This window comes from Peromyscus eremicus, chromosome 4, assembly GCF_949786415.1.
Source record: "Peromyscus eremicus chromosome 4, PerEre_H2_v1, whole genome shotgun sequence".
Lineage (NCBI taxonomy): Eukaryota > Metazoa > Chordata > Mammalia > Rodentia > Cricetidae > Peromyscus > Peromyscus eremicus.
In genome coordinates, this window is record NC_081419.1 from 100,415,341 (window position 1) to 100,435,803 (window position 20,463).

Genomic DNA, 20,463 nt, shown 5'->3' on the forward strand with positions numbered 1-20,463 from the left:
CTTTGGTGCCCTCAAAGAAATGCCTCTGGCTTTGAAGCATTCTTCCTGGGGTTCTGTGCTGAGAGTAGGAGATACTGGGTCACAGCTTCCACAGCTGTACAGTGTGCTGCTATACCAAGACAACAGTGCCCCACAGTCACCCTTGTTATCAGCAGACTGGTGTTCTCCAAGCTTACAAATGCTAATGCCTCATGTCCTCAGGCTCATTTTTAATATTCTTTCTCTTCCAAACTCAACTAGGAATACAATCAGCATTTTCTTCCTTTTTTTTTTTTTGAAATTCACTTAAATCAAAGACAAGTTTACTGCTTACCGACCAGTGACCAACCATATCTTGGCTGTTTCTATGTTAGCATCTCAGGCTAAGATGCACATTTGTGCGCCCAAACACTCTTTAATACAACAGTTCCATCTTTTAGGCTGTTTCTAGAAGTATGGTTAATCTTAAGAAGCACTGGAAAGAGAATATAGCTCACATGCGCATCCCGAGCACAATTCTCTCCAGTTCTACTCAACATTCTGTGGCTTGGACTTGTGTGTAGTAAAGGCTTCTGTCTTACAGACAAGACTCGGCCATCTTGCCAACAGGAACATCCTCTTGCATTTGTTTCCACACTTCCAGAGCTCTGCTTCCCAGCTGCCCACACTTCTCAAGGTCTACAGCCACCAGTGATCTGGGCTGCACCCTCAATTTGTACTTTGAGTAGTTTTTTCTTACATGGCATTTTTTAAAAGTGCTCATGACATTTAAATTGCATAAAATGATCTAAAATATTGTCCAATGCTAATTCTGAATTATTTGTGTATTGTTTGTGGCAACATATTAAGTTTATTTTCCAAACAGAATATTTTGAGGTTAATTCCACCTACTAAGTGCTCAAAGTAAGGCAATTTTGACACTAGCCTAAGTTAAAAAAATTAGGGAATTATATCCATTGTAAAAAGCTATATGAGTAAAATTCAGTGCATAAATAAAACAGTGTCCTGAACACTGAATACAAACAGACTTCACACAGACATCTAGTACTAACCTTGTTGTCCGTCAGGCATGGTCACAATGATGGGCTGACCCATCCCACTGGTTGGAATGGAGTGCAAGTTTCCCAGCTGGATTCCATCTGTAACTATCGTGATGACTTGCTGACCCCCCGAGCTAACTACTTGCTGAATTGCACCATCCACAGATTCTGCGGTAACCACTTCCTCTGTGGCCACTACTAGAGGGGGAAAAGAAAGTAAAAGTCATTGAATATGAATAGAATTTCATTTTTTCTTTGTCTGTGTTTTTCTGACAAGTTTACATAGTTTTTAAATGTCACTGCCAATGATGATATAGACATCTATGTAAGTAGTTGACTACAAGTCTCACAATTTATAATTGAGTTCCAACCACCTTTTTATGGATGCATTTTAATAATCTTCTTCACTCCCCTGTATCTTTACATGGAGTACAATATAAGATCACTGACGGTAATAACAGAGGTTATAGCTACTTAATAAAATGACTCAATTCCAATGAGAACTATATGATTCTACTCTAGACACATGTATCATATGTATCAAGGGATACATAGAACGAACAGGAGCCCCTGTTGGACCAAGTGAGCAAGGTCACTTGCGAAAAACAGGCAATGTATAATTCAACTTTTGCATAACTAAGCCCCAAAATATGCTCTCAATAATTTATAAGAGGTGCACAGAGAGTTCTGACAGTTAAAAACTTTGCCTTTGGCCTTGCCTAGGTTTAAAAAAAAAAAAAAACTAACTCAAGTTAGTACTGCCAAAAATCCTTTCCCACAGGCATTCCTACATCAATCCTCAAAAAAAATTGTGCATAAAGACATGCTCCATGGCATTCCTAGCAGCTTTACAGTGGTAACTATAAAGTAAAACTAGAAATAATCAAATATTTGTTGGCAGTAAATAAACTGTGGTCATCATACAATGGAATACAACAAAGTCACTAAAATGACTACGTGTAAAACATGAATAAAAACAATTGTGAGCAATGAAAAACACATGTACTATCTGCCTTTCTCTTAGGAACCGAACAATGATTTTACTGGACTGAACGTCTCTGTAATAACACATTTAAAAGGGAGTGAAAAGGGAAAGTTTTTGACAGAAGAGCAACAATGAACACACAGACAAAGGAAGGACTAAGAAATCGTTCTGGTAACAGTTGACTCAAGCAAGCATCTCTAGTAGGTACCAAATGCGCTGATGAAATGTTTTGTTGGTGGACATTGAAATGTTCCCACGGTATCATATCAAAGATTACCAGCATGAAGTGAAGAGTGTCTAGTTTTCCAGGCAGACCTGACAAGAATTCAGGCCTTTGAGTGTTATTGAGTCCAAGGGTCACAAAACAAACCCAGAACACCCAAAACTGCAAATGAACTTTTGTTTTGAGTGTTCTCATTATTTTGTTTGCCCTAAGCAATAATTATGCTTTGTTACCAAGCACTTATGACAATTTCAGGAAAATAGTCACAAAGCAAAATAGAGAGCACACAATAGCAATATATTCAACAGAATAGCTATTAAAGTTTTCATTGCACTAACTATTGCTTTTGATTTTTTTAAATATCCATATGAAAAAGAAAGGCTCACGGGTTGACCACTACCTACTACTATTTAAAAGCTTCAGCATATGTAAGGCACTTCTGAGATCACACACAGCCAGGCCTCCCCTCAAGAACTTTCATCTTTGCACTGTTAGCAATGACTGCCATTAAAATGATAGTTCCTCTCTTTCATCTAAAAAGCTCTTTTAAGTTGTGTGATGGTAAAGTTATGAAAAAATTAAAAGGAAAACAATTACAGAAGACAAAGTACACATCCCAGACCTAGAGAACAATCTAAGAGTCAAATGTTGGAACATGTAAGAAAACAAACAACCCCAAAACTTTGGAAGATTATAGATATAAAGTGTGTACGTGTGTACAAATTGGCTTAATAAAAAGTAACTGTAATCTCATAAATATTCATTGATCTAATATAAAAGTCAGGCTGTAATGAGGAGAGCCAAACAATGCCCATGCCTTTGAGGTTAAATTACCATGCCATAAGCTGAATTAAGGTTGGTAAGAAAACGTTTCTTGAAAACTACCAAGACTGAACACTTTTATGTAGAAATATTTACATGAAACAGAAACTACATTACAGAAAAATGTAGCATTTTGAAGGTAGAATCCTATAATCTAGCCTGAAATTAAGAACAAAGAAAAGTAAAACCACAAAGACTCACATGACTCAGTAACTTATCCCCTAAGACTAAATAAGTTTCATTACTCTATTTTGGAACAGACCAAAAACATAATGTATAGAAGTTTCCTGGTACAAACTTCACTTTGAGAAAGAGGATTTTCAATTGCCACTAGACACTTTATATCTTTCAAATACAGCTAGCAATTACAAATTTTTAAATACAAAAAGGAAAATCATAGATTTCTATTTAATCAAGGTATTATATAATTGGGCCACAGAGCAGAATGTAACTAAGCAAAGAAAAGTTGTAGGACTACAGGCAGGGCTACAAATAAAGGCTTTATGGAAAGCTACTGGGGGTGGCATGTGTGGTACATGTGTATGTGCAGGTACGCCTGTGGGTCAGCAAACCAAGGAAGAGTCCAGGCAGGTTGTCAGATGTCTTCTTCTGCAGCTGTCCACCTTACTGGCGTAAAACAGAGTGTCCCACTGAACAGAAGTTCACCATTTTGACTAGGTTGGCTGGCAGGCCAACTCTTGGGATCTACCTATCTCTGTCCTACCAATGCTGGGATCACAGGTGCATGCAGCCATACCTGCCTTTTCATCTGGGTGCTGAGGCTTCAAACTCAGGTCCCCCCATGTTTGCCCAGCAAGCGCTCTTATCCAAGGTGGTAGTCCATAAAAAGCTATTTTTACATTAAACCCTCCACCTCAAAAAACTGAGCATGTGCCAACTGAATCATGAGACTGTATTTCTTTAATTGGTATGCATCTCAGTGACATATCCACCTGAACTTTTGCTGCATTCACACTCTTAGTATCTCCCTACCCCCAACTCTCCCAAATCTTCATGATGATACAGCAGTGAAATGAAGTACCCAAATTTAAACCACCAGTCAAATAAAGTGTTCTAGTTTTTTCCTCCCCTTCTTTTTTGTTTTTTTTGTTTTTTTGTTTGTTTGTTTGTTTTTTGAGACAGGGTTTCTCTAGGTAATTTTGGTGCCTGTCCTGAATCTTGCTCTGTAGACCAGGCTGGCCTCGAACTCACAGAGATCCATCTGGCTAATCCTCCCCGAGTGTTGGGACTGAATGCGTGCACCATCGCCGCCCAGTTCCTCCCCTTCTTTTCATTAGTGATGAAAATAAAACGCAGCGCCTCACGCACAGTGAACACATGTTCTCCCACTAAGCTGCTACCACAGCCCTGAAACCAGCTGTCTTTGAGGGTTTCTGCAAATGTCAAAATGGTGATGCTGGTAGGTGCCAATGGCCAGAGGTAATTCACAAAAATCTCAAGACTAGGGCTGGAGAGATGGCACAGAGGTTAAGACATTGGCTGCTCTTCCAGAGGTCCTGAGTTCAACCCCCAGCACCCACATGTGGCTCACAACCATCTGTAATGAGATCTAGTGCCCTCTTCTGGTGAGCAGGGATACATGAAGACAGAAGACACTATATATAATAAATAAGTCTTTAAAAAAAAAAATCTCAAGACCTACTAAGAAGCAGGATAACACATATATGTTTATCACTACTAATTAGCCAAAGAAAAGGGGAAAAGGGTAAGATTTTTCTCTTTTCCAAATGAAAAGAAATTCATTTATGTCTACCTTAAAGCTTTTTGCTTATGACTCAATGACACCCTAAGTAAAAACATTTATCAAAGCATCTCACCCACAGAATATGTAGTCAGTGAACTATTACTATTAATTAAAAATTGGAAAAAATGAATTAAAGGTTATTCTTTACTTTTTAATATTCTTTACTCTTACAAGCAAATATGATCACTTAAACTACAGTTAAAATAACATTTCTTAAGGTTTTGGGAAGGCGGATAATGTGTATGGTTTTTTGTTTTGTTTTGTTTTTTTTATAAAGACACTGAATCATCCAGGCTGGCTTTGAACTAGCCATTCTGTCTTAGCTCTTGAGTAACTGAGATTACTGGCAGGCACCATGGTACCTGACTACTTCAAGACTTTCCTAAAATTTCCAACTAAAGAAAAATAATTTATTTACACAATAACTATAGTAAAAGACAATCTGAGGCGAGTATAAAAGCAAATCATGTTGGAACTATGTCAATACTGCGTGTCGTCATCGAACACAGCTAAGCCAACATCTCAGTCCACCCTTTAGGCATGGTCTCACAGTGCAGCTCTGCATGGCCTGGAACTCAGAGACCCGCCTGCCTCTGCCTCCCCAGTGCTCCGACTCAAGTCAGTACCACCTGCAGCACCCAGGACACAGCTAACCCCTTTAACAGGGTTTTTATACATTGCTTCAGTCATTAAGATTTTTCTAATATTCTTATCTAAGACTGCCAAAATCCAATTTATAAGAAGGCAAATTCATATTGATCTACTCTATTTAAATAAATCACAAAATGGTGTAAAAACAAACAAACAAACAAGGGCCAAACTGGGCAAGCACACGTTTTATGTAAACCATACAAGTTTGCTTTTTGTTACTAACATTTACTATTTTTTTATGCATTTATTCTCTTGGTTTTTGTCTTCGTTTCTTTGAGACTGTATCTTACTGTGTAGCCCAGGCTGAAACAGAACTTGTGATTCCCCTGCCTCAGCCTGACATGCAGGAATTACAGTACTACAGACCATACCTAGTTTGACATTCTTAAAAAAAAAAAAAAAAAAAAAATCTAGATTTTTTTTTTCCAGTTTTCCATGTAAACACAGCATCTGGCAAGATGGGACACTACACTGAGGGAGAGCCAAGCAGTGGATGCTCTCATCCTACTTCACATTAGCTGAAAACCATTTTATCCCACCTTAGTCCTCTAGGTTACCTCTAGGCTAGCCTCTGCAAGCACGTGGACCTGTACCTTTCCTTATTTATTTGTTTTTAATAAAGATGGGATCAGGATACTGAGTCACACTGGTGGCTGATACAAAAATAAAAATCAGAAATAGCAACTTTAAATAATAATAAATAAGCAAGTAACAAGAAATGTAGCCAATCAATTCTAAACAAACTATAGAGGTAAACACAAGTTATAAGTAAAGACTCTAAAAGAAAACAAAACATTCTAATAAATATGAAGAGGTTTCTAAACAGGATTCACACAGTACTAACACAGAGGAAAACCTTGACAAAGTGAACTATGAAAGAATCGCTCAGCGTAGAGCTGACTTGTTCTCTAACCTGGAGTTTCTGAAGAATTGGACAACGGGGCAGATGCTTCAGCTAAGGCAGCTAATGTCGCTAATACTGATGTTGAGGAGTTCCCAAACTGGACAGCAGATACTCCTGTTTCATCTAGGAGAGAAGAACACAGAGGTGAAATTTCAGGCTGCCTAACCCAACGCATCCTGCCCATCTTCTACTTCTTACTCAAGTCTTACTGACACTGGATAGACAGCATCAGTTTTGAAAAGGTGGTATTGTCATGCACTGTGTAAGACTGCCTTTCTTTAGATTCCTTTACCTCAGAAAAAAGGAGACCAGGAGAGCAGATGTTATTCTTACCCTCCTTCTCCAACCGTCCTTCCTTACATTGATGCATACCTACTAATGTTCAACATCCTAACAGCTGTCCTACATGCATCTCACTACCTGTTACCTCGGATGAATTTTCTGAAGATACCAGACCTGTTAGGTTCACCACCCCTCCAGGTCCAATGATGAACTGTGGTGTGGCAGTGTGTATTGTCACAGTGTCAGGACTCTCCGGGTTGGTGTTGATTTGGTTCTGCATAGCAATCTAGGGAACAAATTACCACAACATTTTCAGAATGACAGGCAGCACATCTGGTAGGCTCTCAATGCAGAATATAAACACACATGTGAAGACACAGTCTCTCAGGAGAGCCACACACTACAATGGGAGACTTGTTACTGAAGCACTGAGGGCACAGCCCTAAGAGCAGGTGTGACCGGGTATCCTACAGCCTTCTGCTGAGTGAGTGACAGCAAACCTCACCGGAGGGGAAATTAGTATCTGACAGGTGCTTACAGAACACAGAAAGGTAGTCAATCAAAGAGTCTACTGTTCTGCAGAATTATTTCTACCACATTAGGTAATATATAACATGACATAACGACCTTCCCACTGAATTGTTCTCAATCTCTAAATCTCAACCCTTAAATTGTATTCCTAGACACGAAAAATGAGAAGAGTCAACATAAAACTCATTATTTCCCAGCGCACAGCACATCTTATAAGTAAATTGTGGAAGTTTAATGAAGTCATGTAATCTTAGAGAGTTTTACTGAGAACAGGACAAGTGAGAAGTAATCCTGGTTACCAGAAAAACCAAACATAACTATGTCTACAAATAGTTGTTTTGTAGAGGGTTAAAAAAAGAAAGAAACCAGAATAATAGACTACATCACAAAACCTTGGCAAAGTTTGGTCACTTTCAGTCAGACGTGTCTGCCTTGGTATCTACTGGTTTTGCCACTGAAAGCTTCAGCCATATTTGAGGTACTGAGGGAAGAGACAGGTTCAGGAGGAGGGGGCTGCCTAGGAAAATTTCCCAAAACTGCACCATTAGAAAAGGGATGAAAGAGAAAGGGGTCATCTTGACAGGAATCAAAATCAAACTGTCAATCACCTCAGCCCATAAACTAAAGTAAACCTTTTCATTTGCACTCCTGGGCATCTAAGCCCAAACAAATGAAAACCCTGCATAATGAAACATACCATCTTGCTAGATCCCAATTTACATTTTAAAAAATTTAGACATATCAGTGTCAGACAAAGTAGACTTAAAATAAAGAGGGGGATCAGGGTGGCTCAGTGGATAAGGGAGCTTGCCACAGAAGCTTGAAGACCTTAGTTCAGTCCCCAGAACCCACGTGAAGATGGAGAAGCGACTCCACAGTATTCTCTAACGCCCCCCCCATACACACACACACCACACATCAAGCACACACAGTAAGTTTTAATTTTTTTAGACAAATAAAAAGATTTAAAAACAAAAAGGCTGTATCACTTAACCAAGGGATATTAGCTACTATGTCTAGAAAGAGAATTCAGAAACTGAAAGCACAAACAGACAGCACCTCATCTAACCTCCTAGAGTAGGAACATAATGAACGGAGAGGAAGTGGAGAGAACAAAGCCATTCACAAGAACTGAATCCAACAACAGGAGAAGCTACAAGACAACGAGCATCCGTCTCCAAGTGCCTTGCATGTTTTCTTAAACTCAAAGCCAAGTTACCTGTAATATCTCTGCTAAATCTTCATTTCCATTGTCTATTGAAATATCAAATGCAGTTTTACAAAATTTACTCTGCGTGTGGACATCAGCACCATATTTGATTAAAAGTTCCACCACCTCTTGATGATTGTGTTCTGTTGCCCAATGCAGAGCTGTCATCTTTAACATATCCTTTGCATTGACGTCAGCACCATGCTAAAAAATATTTCAAAATCAGTAATATTTCAAGATGGGAAGTATCAAGAATCCCTGATATGAAAATATCAGCCACAATGCTTCTACACAAGAAAAAGTACCATTAATTTTGTTTTTTTGGGGGGAGGTTGTTAAATATATGTTAGTAATCATCAGTTATCCGTGACTTAATCAATTTTCTACCATGCTGGTTTTCCTAGCTACTTTCCTTCTAATTTCTTGAAATAAAACAATTATGTTTTTAGTTACTCGGTTAGGGGCACAAAGGGCTGGAGTGAGTGGCCTTACAGGTGAAGGGCAGTGCTGAGTTTTTCTTCAGAGCTCTTAAATGGTTTATAGTGGGTGATCCTCTCATCCCTCAAAATTAAATATACCCTTTGTTTTCAAAACAAGCACAAGCTAAGGAATCGGAAGGAAGCTGTCTAAGGCAGTGTGGCTGGCTATTCAGCACACTTCCACTAGTCAGGGTACAGGAGTGCTTGTGTACATAAGCACTGGAGTTCAGTAACAAACAGAGGATGAAACATCTCTGCAAAAATTCCTAGTCTGCTCTCATGTTGAAATGATAATGTTTTAAATGCAGCTAATTAAATATTAAAATGAGTGTTTACTTGTTAATGTGGCTTTAAAGAATACCTAGGATTACATGTAATTTGTACTCTAGACTTTGCATTCTTTCCGATGGGTTCATCTACAGGCTAGGATGAAAAGGGTCAAGAATAATGGCTGTCACTCTGCCTCAGAATCTTCTGTGTGACCTTTTGACATTTAGATGACTGAAGATAATTTAATTACTTATTAATCTGCTTGCTTGCTATCCAAGACTAATCTTCCCTACATAGGATTCTGACTGTAGTAAGAAGTTCTTCACCCAAAGGACAGACTTTCAATGGTTGACAATTAACTGAGAATTCACCTACAGGAAGGTTTTTCCCTCCAAAGAAAACTTCAAGGCAATATTCATTTGACAGACTTATACACATCTATAACAAATGCTCTATCCAAGATAAAAAGTGGATAATTAATAAAACTCTCCCCCTTTTTCATCTTACAAAGTTTGTATGGGGTTTGGATTCAAAATCTAAGTCCAAAGAGAAAGGACATACCTTCAGCAAAACCTCTACTATGCTGGCATGGCCCTCAGAAGCCGCCATGTGCAGTGGTGTCCGGTCCACTTTGGTCCTGGCATCCCTACTTACACCGGCTCGGAGAAGTACCTCTGTGGTAGAGTAATGCCCATACTGTGCGGCCAGATGAAGTGGAGAAGTTCCCAGCTATAACACAGCAACACACACATACACATGCACACACAAAGAAAGAAATTCCAGTTTTCAGTTCTTTTAATATACTTCTACTACAAACTATATTTTTAAACAGTGACGCATATTACATTGTGTACATAGTAATTCAAAACATCAAAAGAAATTATTCAACTCAGGCTTATCTTCACAGAAGCCCTCAAGAGGTCCATGTATAGGTGTGGAAAAATCAGTGATTCCTCTAATTAAAACTCTCTTCTTGCTCCTCCTCTCCCTTTCTCTACTTTTAAACAAGGTCTCAAACATGAGATCCTGCCTCAGCCTTCTAAATGCTGGGATTATATCATGCCTAGCTCTTTGTTACTAACAGAAAAACAACCTGAATTAATTTTACTAAAAATTAAAGGTAATTATGACCTGAGAATGAAGAAGAGCGTTGTATCAGAGGCATATATCCAAATAGGTGAAGTTTAGGTTACATTATACTACATGCATTAAGAAGCACAAAAAGCCCACTAACTCCAATTGCCAGTCAATGATGTTAAAAGAGATATTTCACCAGAACATGGAATTTGCCAGGCTGTCACTGTTAAGACAGCAACTGGTTTTGTTTTTTTTTAAGTTTGTTAATTTTACTTTATGTGTATGAATGTTTTGCCTAAATGCACAAATATGTCAAAACCCCTAGAACTGAAGCTATAGATGGCTGTGAGCCACCAAATGAGTCCGAGGAACTGAACCCAGGTCCTCTGCAGAAGCAACAAGTGTACTTCACCTCTGAGCCATCTCTCCGGCCCATCCCCTTAGTTTTTAAATCGCTTTCTATGGACCAGCTTGTTCTAAGACCTCCATGTGTTGACGTCATAGCATGGGTACGATTCCTACCTTGGTACGGCAGGAAAGAAGCAGAAGTACAGAAAGGTCACCAATCTGCCTAACGTCACACAAGTGACCTAACACAACAAAGCAACCTTAGAAATCATTATTTCATGACAACAAAAGTCATTTATAGAGGTGTTAACAGACCCTCAGAGATCGAAGGGGAGATTGTTGGATAACCCTTCCTTCATGCTTTGTTGTATTTTCATATAACTGCCCTTTACTCTCAACAGTGCACTGAAAAACCACTAAGATTTCCTCAGTGACATACTGAGCTCTACTTTGTATTTCTGTTGTTATTCTTAAGACTCTTCCTTTTAGGTTCACATGCAAGGAAAAAACTACATGCAACACAGCATACTTATACGTAGTGTCAAAAATAGGTAAATGTCTGTAAAGTCAACACCAGTCTGGAAGGAAAACCTTTCCAGTAACTTTAAGTCCTCTTACATGTTGTTCCCTGATCACAAGTCCTTCCCTGAGTCCTTCAGGAAAATGCTACTCAAAACAAGAATTGGTTTTGGTATGCATGTGTGTGTGGTGTGAGTTCTGGGCACCCAAACCAAGGTCCTCATGCTTACATGGCAAGCATTTACTCACTAAGCCATCTCCCCAGTCCCTACTCAGGATTTTCTGACAAACATTACTTTAATTTCTATTAATTACAAATCCTTAAATGGTATAGTTTGGTTCTTCCTGTTTTGAACTTTACTAGAATCCTACCACATTTACTTCTGATTTGTCAACTGTTTAATATTATGTCTACAAGATGCATTCATGTTAATGGGCATATGTAGTACACTAACTTTCTCTACAATACTCCACTCTGTAAAAAGCTGTAACTAATTTGACTAACCAACTGATGAACACTTTTTTGTTTCCAGCTTTGTTATTATAAACAATTCTGCTACAGGGGTCTTCTAGCAACTCAAGTACATAAACAAGATTTTATTCTATATTCTAGCTCAACTGATACAAATGGCATATACATATTAAAATTTACTAAGCACTGTCAAACTGCCCTTCAAAATGGCTACAACAATTCACCTTTGTACTATCTCCTCACCAAGGCTGGCACTACAGACATCACTTTGCTAACCAAGTAGATGTGTCCAATAGCTTCTGGCTTTACTTTTCATTCACTGGTAGAGTTGAACACTGTTGTATGTTTACTGGCTTTCTCTTGGTGAAGTACTACTCTGAGTCATCTGTCTGTCTGTCTATTCTGACCCACAAGAACTCCTTGTATACATACTGTGGACACTAATCCTTATTTATAAGCCTTCTGTCTTGATGTACTACAGCATCATGGTGACATATCTAGTATGCATTTTCTTTAAAAGTATTTATCTTATGTGTGAGTATCTACATGTATGTCTGTGCACCATATATATGCAATGCCTGTGGAGTCGTCCAAAAGAATCCTCTAGAACTGGAGTTTCAGGCAGCTGTGAGCTGCCATGTTAAGTGCTGAGCAAGGAACCCAGGTCCTCCACAAGGGCAACAGTGCTCTTAACCAGAGACAACTCTCCAGCCTCATAAGCATTTTCAACAAGCTGACTCTGCTATAAATTTTTTGGGCGCTTACCCATTCTGGAAATTCTAGGCAACTGCACTTCAAACTACTTCACCCTGATCCATACTCATTTTGTGGGTCTGCTAATACTATGAGCACTGGGCTGTTTCCAGCTTTGTTCCTATGAATAATGTTCGCCCACACTCATTTTGTGGGTCATTGTATCTCTCACAAGTCACAACCTTTATTCATAGATGCTGATTGGATAAGATTGTCTATTGTTAAGAAAATAACATCAGCAATGCATTCCTTTAAAAGACAGTTTAATTATGGGCTGGAGAAACGGCTTAGCCATTAAGGGCATAGACTTCTCTTGCAGAGGACCCACCTTCAGCTCCTAGCACCCACGTCAGCTAACTAACAACTGCCTGTAACTCAGCTCCAGGGGATCCAACACCTCTGACTTCACGGGCATCTGCACTCACATGAACATTCCCATACACATAAACAAATTAAAAATTATAAAAATAAATCTTTTATAAAGATAGCTGTAATCATAAAATCTGAACAAGTAAGTAGCCCCCAAAAGTGAGTGTGTATACATTATATCATTTATAAGCATAAACACTAGCTAAATTTTCATCTGGGAAGAAGGGAGGAGGAGCAGAAGAGGAGGAAGAACTAAAACAACTACTACATTCAAACACTCTTTACCCAGTCAGTAGTGAAAGGAGCTCCATTTGCCATCAAAATACGAACTTCGTCATCTTGACCTGCTCGTGCCGCTTCTAAAAGCTTCTTCCCCAAGTCTACCAGGGACATCTAAATGAAACACAAGAACTGATATGAGAATCTCCATTATATACTGTGACATGACTTCCCCCTCATTCCTAAGTCCATTCTCGTTATCCCTTCAAATGTGCTATGGTTAATCTAAAACTAATGATCACACAAAGGAATTTATATTTCGACTCTTGAAATATATTTCTTTTCTAAGTTTTTATCAGAGTAAAACTGGTTAAAATTCTTCACATACGGCCAGTAAATGACAGAAGATGTAAAGCAGCAGGCACAGAGAGCCTAAGAATTAAAAGTGGCATCTATTCGTATTGGAGCCTGGTGACATTTTTATAAAATTATGGGTTAAAGTACAAGAGAGTGCCCTGTTCCTGATGTCCACTAATCTACCCAACCTCTTCCAGACCAGTAAGTGTGCTCAACTCTAAACAAATGTCTCGTGCTCTGTCTGGGGCATGTACTGTACACTTCAGTCTTCCAGAAATAGGCACAATTCACACTCCATAGAAGTACTAAAAAGAGAGTTGAATGGTCTTATGAGCAGGACATGTGTCTCACTAAGAATCTACAAAGAGATTTTATCTTGAATTCAAGAATTCTCTAAAGGCTAATGTCCCCATCAAGGGAGGGAGGAGGCAGAGGGAGGCAGGAAAGACAGACAGGAATCCATAGGTGAACAAGGACTTGAACTGGTCAAAGGAGCTCATATTCGATTTGGTCATTCTGGGGAGTGAGAATGTTTCCAATCCAGAAGCTTCCTCTGTGGTACTGTAGAATATACTACAGAAAGAACAGGGACAACCAGTTCTGTGGGGAAATCTTTTGAGATGTAATAAGAAAGAGATGTGGCTGGGATTCAAACTTGTCTAAAAAGGAACACACTCACAAGGTAAAAAGTCATAAAGAAGAAATGAACCACAGGGCAAGAGTGACTTATGTGAACAGCTGTCATTCAAGAGCACTCGAGAAACTGGCAGAGCTTGGGAAGGTTATTTCTTCCAGGAAGGGATAAAAGATGCTACATACTTAGAAGAAATGTTAGGAGGCACCAGAGAGAACTACAAGAAAATCTAACTTCTGGAAAGAACTATGCCAAATTATCTTATGTTTTAGTAGATTCTGTAATATGAAAGCATCCATGCCAATCACAGGAATAACCACAGAAAACCATGAACACTAGGTGGTGTACACAGATGAGATTTCTTAGGAGTTACTCTGTGTGCAACAATAAAGGAATTCATAATATACCCTGTGGTGAAGAATGAGAAAACTAACATACGCAGTTGTAGAGTTTATATGGGTTTTTCTTTGTGTGTGTGTGTGTGTGTGTGTGTGTGTGTTTGGTTTGTTTGCATGTGACACTTGCAACATTTCTTTTACCTTTGACCTTCTAGTTCTCTTTCTCTTTCCCCCCTTCCACTTTTCTCTGTAACCCAAGGTCTCTAATCCTGCAAACAAACTGAATTTCTGATCTCCGATGGAGTCTTTCCTAGAGACCATGCTGAAGCCCCACAGTAAATATCACCATCACACTCAGAAGGCACTGGAACCTTAAGCAGTAATTCCTATGAAAGACACCATAGTCTTTAAGAAAGGAAAAGCTGATCCCTCTCCTATAGAAGTACAGCAAAATGCAAACTATCTAACACAGTATCTACACTGTAGAAGAGCCAATTTCACTTAAATCTGTCTCTAAAATGAAACTCACCTTTCAAATAAACATTTTTAAATGTTATATACAACGTAAACACTTTACAGTGTTTATACAGCCAGGTGAATCCATACACAGTGCCAGACAAGACATCTGGAGTGATCTACAAAGTGCCAGACAGGATGTTTCTCATTCTGAAATTAGTCTGTTTGCCTTTTCATCTTGATTTGTATACATTCTGGATAGGAGGTCCTTTGTCAAATACAAAATGATCAATAACTCCTTTTCAAATCCTGATCTGACTCTCTATCCCATTTCCTTTGATATCAGATACTATCTTCTATGCATACGTAGCTTTAAGTTTTACAAAAAATGTCAAACTCCTATGTATTCAAAAATAAAAGCCAGTCTTGGTGACACATATCCCTGTCTATATCCCAGCCCTTAATGATGTGGAGACAGGAGACTCTTGAGTTTGAAGATATTTATATACTTATATGTTCATACCTGTACTACATGGCAAGACCTCAACAAGCAAAAACGCTCAAGCAAAGAAAATAAAATCAAGGACAGAAGATGTGTGCTTAGCACCACAAATGACTAGCAAATATTAACCTTTTAATTATTTAAGAGGTCTGACTCGACAAGCCAGGGTAGAAGCTGGCAGACAGTTCAGTGAGTTATGCAGCTGGGCACTCATGGTCCACTGAAGCTCAGATCCTCAGGGATGCCACCTGCAGACTTGTACCCTGTCCAAGGTCCAGCCTAGCCTTTACCAAGATGCTGGTTCTGGTGTTGGGATTCTGAAACCTCAGACTAACAGAATTCTCTTCTTTTCTAGTAGGTGTAGCCGTCCTTAATTTCAACTCATTTAAACAATGTTTTAGAGCCAGGAGATGGTGGTGCACACCTTAAATCCTAGCACTCAGAGGACAGAGGCAGGCAGATCTCTGAGTTCAAGGCCAACCTGGTTTACAGAGGGAGTTCCAGGGGAGCCAGAGCTACACAGTGAAACTCCATCTCCAAATAAAAAAAATAAAAAATTTTAAATGCTTTATAGTTTGGAGGAATGAAAGGAAGGCTAGAATCAAATGTTCTGATTTTAAAAAGATGGCAATGTAAAGGCTGAATTGGCATACAGTGTTTGAAAGTGACTTGTAAAACATTTAGTATATCTGAAACTGCAGTCTTTACAGGTACTTGCACATATATTCTACTTTCAGAATAGTTTTTGTGAATTGTACAGAGACAAAAAAGGGTGGGAACTTTTTAATAAAAGAAATTGCATTTATAAATGATCTGTATTAGAATATAAAAAAATCTCCAGTTGTTAGTTATAGACAATTACCGCCACCGGTGTACAACAGATACCTTCTATTTCAGTTGCTAATAAAGGGCTACACAATGCAAAAAAAAAAAAAAGCATGACTAAAAATAAAGATGGGGGAGGAAGCATAAACCAGAATCCAACAAAGTAGTAAAAAAAAAAAAAATAAAATAAAAAATAAAATAAAAAATAAAAAAACCTGACAACCACGTATGCTGCAAAAAAAAAAAGCACTGTTGACTGTCACTGCCAGAAATAAAACAGTTTTTTTTTTTTTTTTGGTTTTTCGAGACAGGGTTTCTTTTTTGTGTAGCTTTGCGCCTTTCCTGGAACTCGCTTTGGAGACCAGGCTGGCCTCGACCTCACAGAGATCCGCCTGGCTCTGCCTCCCGAGTGAAATAAAACAGTTTTAAAGTAATTCCTACAGCAGTCAAAGGTGATTGAAACTTACACTTTCACATACTGCTCTATAATGGATGCCAACAGCAGTAAAAGTGGATCAGCTTCAACTTAATCTAGCAAATTTATTAAAAGTTTTAAGAATGTCAAAAACGCACTGATTAAATTATTACCTCTCTATGAACCTATTCTAAAGGAAAAATACAGGTAAGTTATATTTGAAACAATCTAAAGGCTGAAAGTAATTCAATTAGAGAAACTAATCACAGGAGGCAACCGTTTAATTAGTTTGAACCTACCTAACAGATTTATGTGATGCTAAGCCAATGAAGTTTGAATATCAAAACATGTGCAAAAAGCACAAAATATAATAAGGTGTGGTGACACACAGATATAATCGCAGCAACTGTGAGACTGAAGTAGATAAAAGGATCATAAATTCCAGGCCAGCTGGGCTACACAGCCTGCCTTGGGATATATATGTATCATACCATTAGATCACTTGTTGATATCTTTTAGTACTACATATAATACATAATATATAGTATATAGTATCTATAAGTACATATATGTATATATTAGCAAGTCATCCAATAGTATGATTATGGGGAAATTTCCCATTTTACAGTTTCTATAATGTTACTACCGAGTTCTGCCTACCTAATTTAAAAACAAAAATTATAAAGGAACGAATTACATTGTGCAGCTGCCCACTAAGTAAACGTCACACTGAAGAAAGTCTGACATGCCTGCCTTACCAAACAGCTGGAAGAAAATGAAGGCTATCGAAGAGTAGAGTTGATGATCTACACTACACTACAGTTGAGCATTTGAATAAACATCCTTCCATAACCTCCCCAAGTTTCAGCTATTCAGAACCTATCCTATTTAGATCCTGGGTACTGAAGCTATTGTGATTTTTTTAAACCATAAACAATGTAAGAGATTCATGTCACTAGACTAAGGAATCAGTGGTCTCAAAAGTAGCAACACTGTCCCCTAGAGGCCCTTTGTATATGCAGGGGAAGCGTTTGAGAGATTAAAGGCGGAGAAAGTTCTAGCACTTCATGGTCCTCTCAAGAACACTCTAAGTCTCACAAGAACTGTCCCATGTTCTGGGTCCTCTGCTGGAACAGTATACACTCTTAACCACTGAGCCATCTCTCCAGCCCCAAAACTGTAATTTTCATTTCAACTTAACAGAAGGAATTAAATTATTTTTAAAGGTAGAAATGGATCTAATGGGGAGAAAATATATGAGATCAAGCAACACCAAAATCAAAGATGCTCTCATTTTCTTGTCCAGATAAAAATAAAAAATAAAAAAATAAAATAAAAAATAAAAAATAAAACTTTAAATAATGAAAAATACCAAAATGCTATGATCACTTGAAAACACAATGCAATAATTCTGACTCTTAAAGAAACCCAGTTACATCCAGGCAATGAAAATGACCAAGAGGCTGGGGGGATGGTTCAGCGGGTAATGGGATTGCTGTGAAGCATGAAAACCAGAGTTCAGATTCCAGGAACCCACATGAACACCAGGTGGTTGTGGTAGCCCAGCACCTAGCACCTTGGAGATAAGGCTAGCCAAATTCAGAGTGCTCCGAGTCCAGTGAGAGACCTTGACTCCAATAAATACAGTAGAGAGCAATTGAAGACACTCAATTTCAACCTCACATAAATGCATAAATGTGCACTTGTAGTGCATGTGTGCGCACGCGCGCACACCCATACACATGTCAATGCACATACACACATGTACACCACTCACACACACACACACATGCTGAGTTAAGTCCTCAGTTCATTCAGACTAATTATCTACATGTTAAATCCTCAAGGGGGGGAAAAAACTTAATATAAAAAAGAAGCCGGGCAGTGGTGGCGCACGCCTTTAATCCCAGCACTCGGGAGGCAGAGCCAGGTGAATCTCTGTGAGTTCAAGGCCAGCCTGGGCTACCAAGTGAGTTCCAGGAAAGGCGCAAAGCTACACAGAGAAACCCTGTGTTGAAAAACCAAAAAAAAAAAAAAAAAATTCAGGGTTATCAATTAAAATATATGGCTCATCATTTGATTTTCTCCAATCAAAAAAAATAATTCAATAAATTGTAATGACTGCTAATATACCCAGAATCTACTATATGTGGCATATTACACCACTTAGTTTAATACTTCCTTTCTCCTTGAGAATATAGAAATGCTCATTACAATGTTTCACCTTGAACTTATTTACTGTTTATGAAATGCTTCTCACAGTCTAACATAAATCATTGTTTTACTTAAATTATAACATATTAGACCCACCTAGAAACTTCAACATCTGCTACTTCAGCTCCTAAGAATTATACATGCTGAGTGCCACCTAGTGGCTGCAAGATCAACAGCTTATACAAGATACATACTAAAATAACTCTAATAATTTTACTTAAAAATATTTACAAGTAGTATGTAATGGCTCTAAGAATCAAGACCCTAAACTTTATATACAACATACTGAACTGTGTAAAAAATGCACAAAAAAGAACTAAAAACAATAAAGTTATTTCCCATTTATTTTGTTGCTTTGTACAATGAACACATATTACTCATGCATTAAAAACAAACTTTCATTAAAAATCTTTACATCAAAACTAGGTTACATGTAAGCTTAAAAATCTTTAATATATAAAGTTAGATGTTGAAAATTTTTAAATAGTAAAAAGATGTAAAATTATTATCATGTATATAGCAGTATATATGAAATATTCTTGGCAATCACTATTTAATTGTCAACACTCCCATGAGAAAGGAACTCAGGGGCTGAAGAGCTGGTTGAGCAGTTAAAAGCACTTGTTGCTCTTGCAGAAGACTTGAGTTCAGTACCCAGCACTCACACAGGAACTCACGACCACCTGTAACTCCAATTCCGGGGGACCTAGCACCTTCCCCTGGCCTCAATGGGTACTCTACACACTTGGTGCAGACATATATACAGGCAAACACTCTTACACATAAAATAAAAATAAATAGAAAGGAATTTCTGTAAAGGGATGTTTACTGTCCTGACCACCCAGTCACAAATAACCAACTCAGAAGCTGAATATGAATTATAAATGCTGCTCAGCCGATAGCTCAGCTTGTGACTAGTTAACTCCTACATTTAAATTAACCCATTTCTATTAATCTATGTATTGCCACGTGGCTCATCACTTTACTTGTCCTCTGGCATGTCTTGCTTCCTGGGCAGCTTGCTGGCATTCCCCATGACTCGGCCCCTTCCTCATCCCATCAATCTCAGTTTGGCTTTCCTGCCTAACTTTATCCTGTTCAGCTATTGGCCAGGCAGCTTGTTTATTAAACCAGTCATAGCAACATATATTCATTCACACAGTGTAAAGGAATATTCCACAGCACTTCCTCCTTTTTGTCTAAATAAAAAAGGAAGCTTTTAACTTTAACATAGTAAGATTATATACAATAAAACAGTTATCAAGTAAGAATTATAGTTACAATTTCTAGTCTATTTATATTTGGCAAAATTAGAGAAAAAATTCTATTCTCTATTTTATCTTTGTGACTCTAAAGTTTTACATCTAATTTGCTTTTTTATCATAATTAAGGAAAACTATGATTATCAACTCCATCAAAGACCCCAGAAGGATGAAATGTTACCTAATGACAGGGACATCAGGCTGTCTAGACAGTCACTCAAAGTTCCTCTCCAACATTGGGGCATCCATCTTTGGCCTACAGGCCTAGCATATCTGACAGACTTTCCTGTGAAGCAGGGAATTTTGAAGGACTGTCCTATCTTGTCTTGGTAAAGTTTGGCAGTCTTTCATACATCCTGCTGGTCTAGTTTGGACAATAATTGTCAGCATTTGAGGCAAAGGCAGTTTCTTTGCCCACAAGACTAGCTTTTGCCATAAAGAAAACAAACTCCATATGTAGTTTCTTTGATGCTCATCATCCTCTTTGAAGTAACTGGTGCTGTCAAGAGCAGACATGTCTCACTGTCAAGTAAAGTCTAAGTTCTTCAAACATTTTAAATGC

The 20,463-nt window shown here is 38.2% G+C and overlaps 1 protein-coding gene across 2 annotated transcripts in view; it reads right to left on the reverse strand.

Moving 5' to 3' along the window:
- Window positions 1-20,463, reverse strand: part of Gabpb1 (GA binding protein transcription factor subunit beta 1) — a 52,906-nt gene that overhangs the window by 16,633 nt on the left and 15,810 nt on the right. The window contains exons 2-7 of one of the 2 annotated variants that reach the window (XM_059261323.1): window positions 12,965-13,072; window positions 9,703-9,870; window positions 8,402-8,596; window positions 6,826-6,937; window positions 6,379-6,492; window positions 1,032-1,214 (exon numbers count right to left, since the gene is read on the reverse strand). In XM_059261323.1, the coding sequence (XP_059117306.1) occupies window positions 1,032-1,214; window positions 6,379-6,492; window positions 6,826-6,937; window positions 8,402-8,596; window positions 9,703-9,870; window positions 12,965-13,072 (880 nt within the window). Of the gene's footprint in view, window positions 1-1,031; window positions 1,218-6,378; window positions 6,493-6,825; window positions 6,938-8,401; window positions 8,597-9,702; window positions 9,871-12,964; window positions 13,073-20,463 lie in introns of both variants that reach the window. The other variant, XM_059261322.1, reaches the window with a different exon arrangement.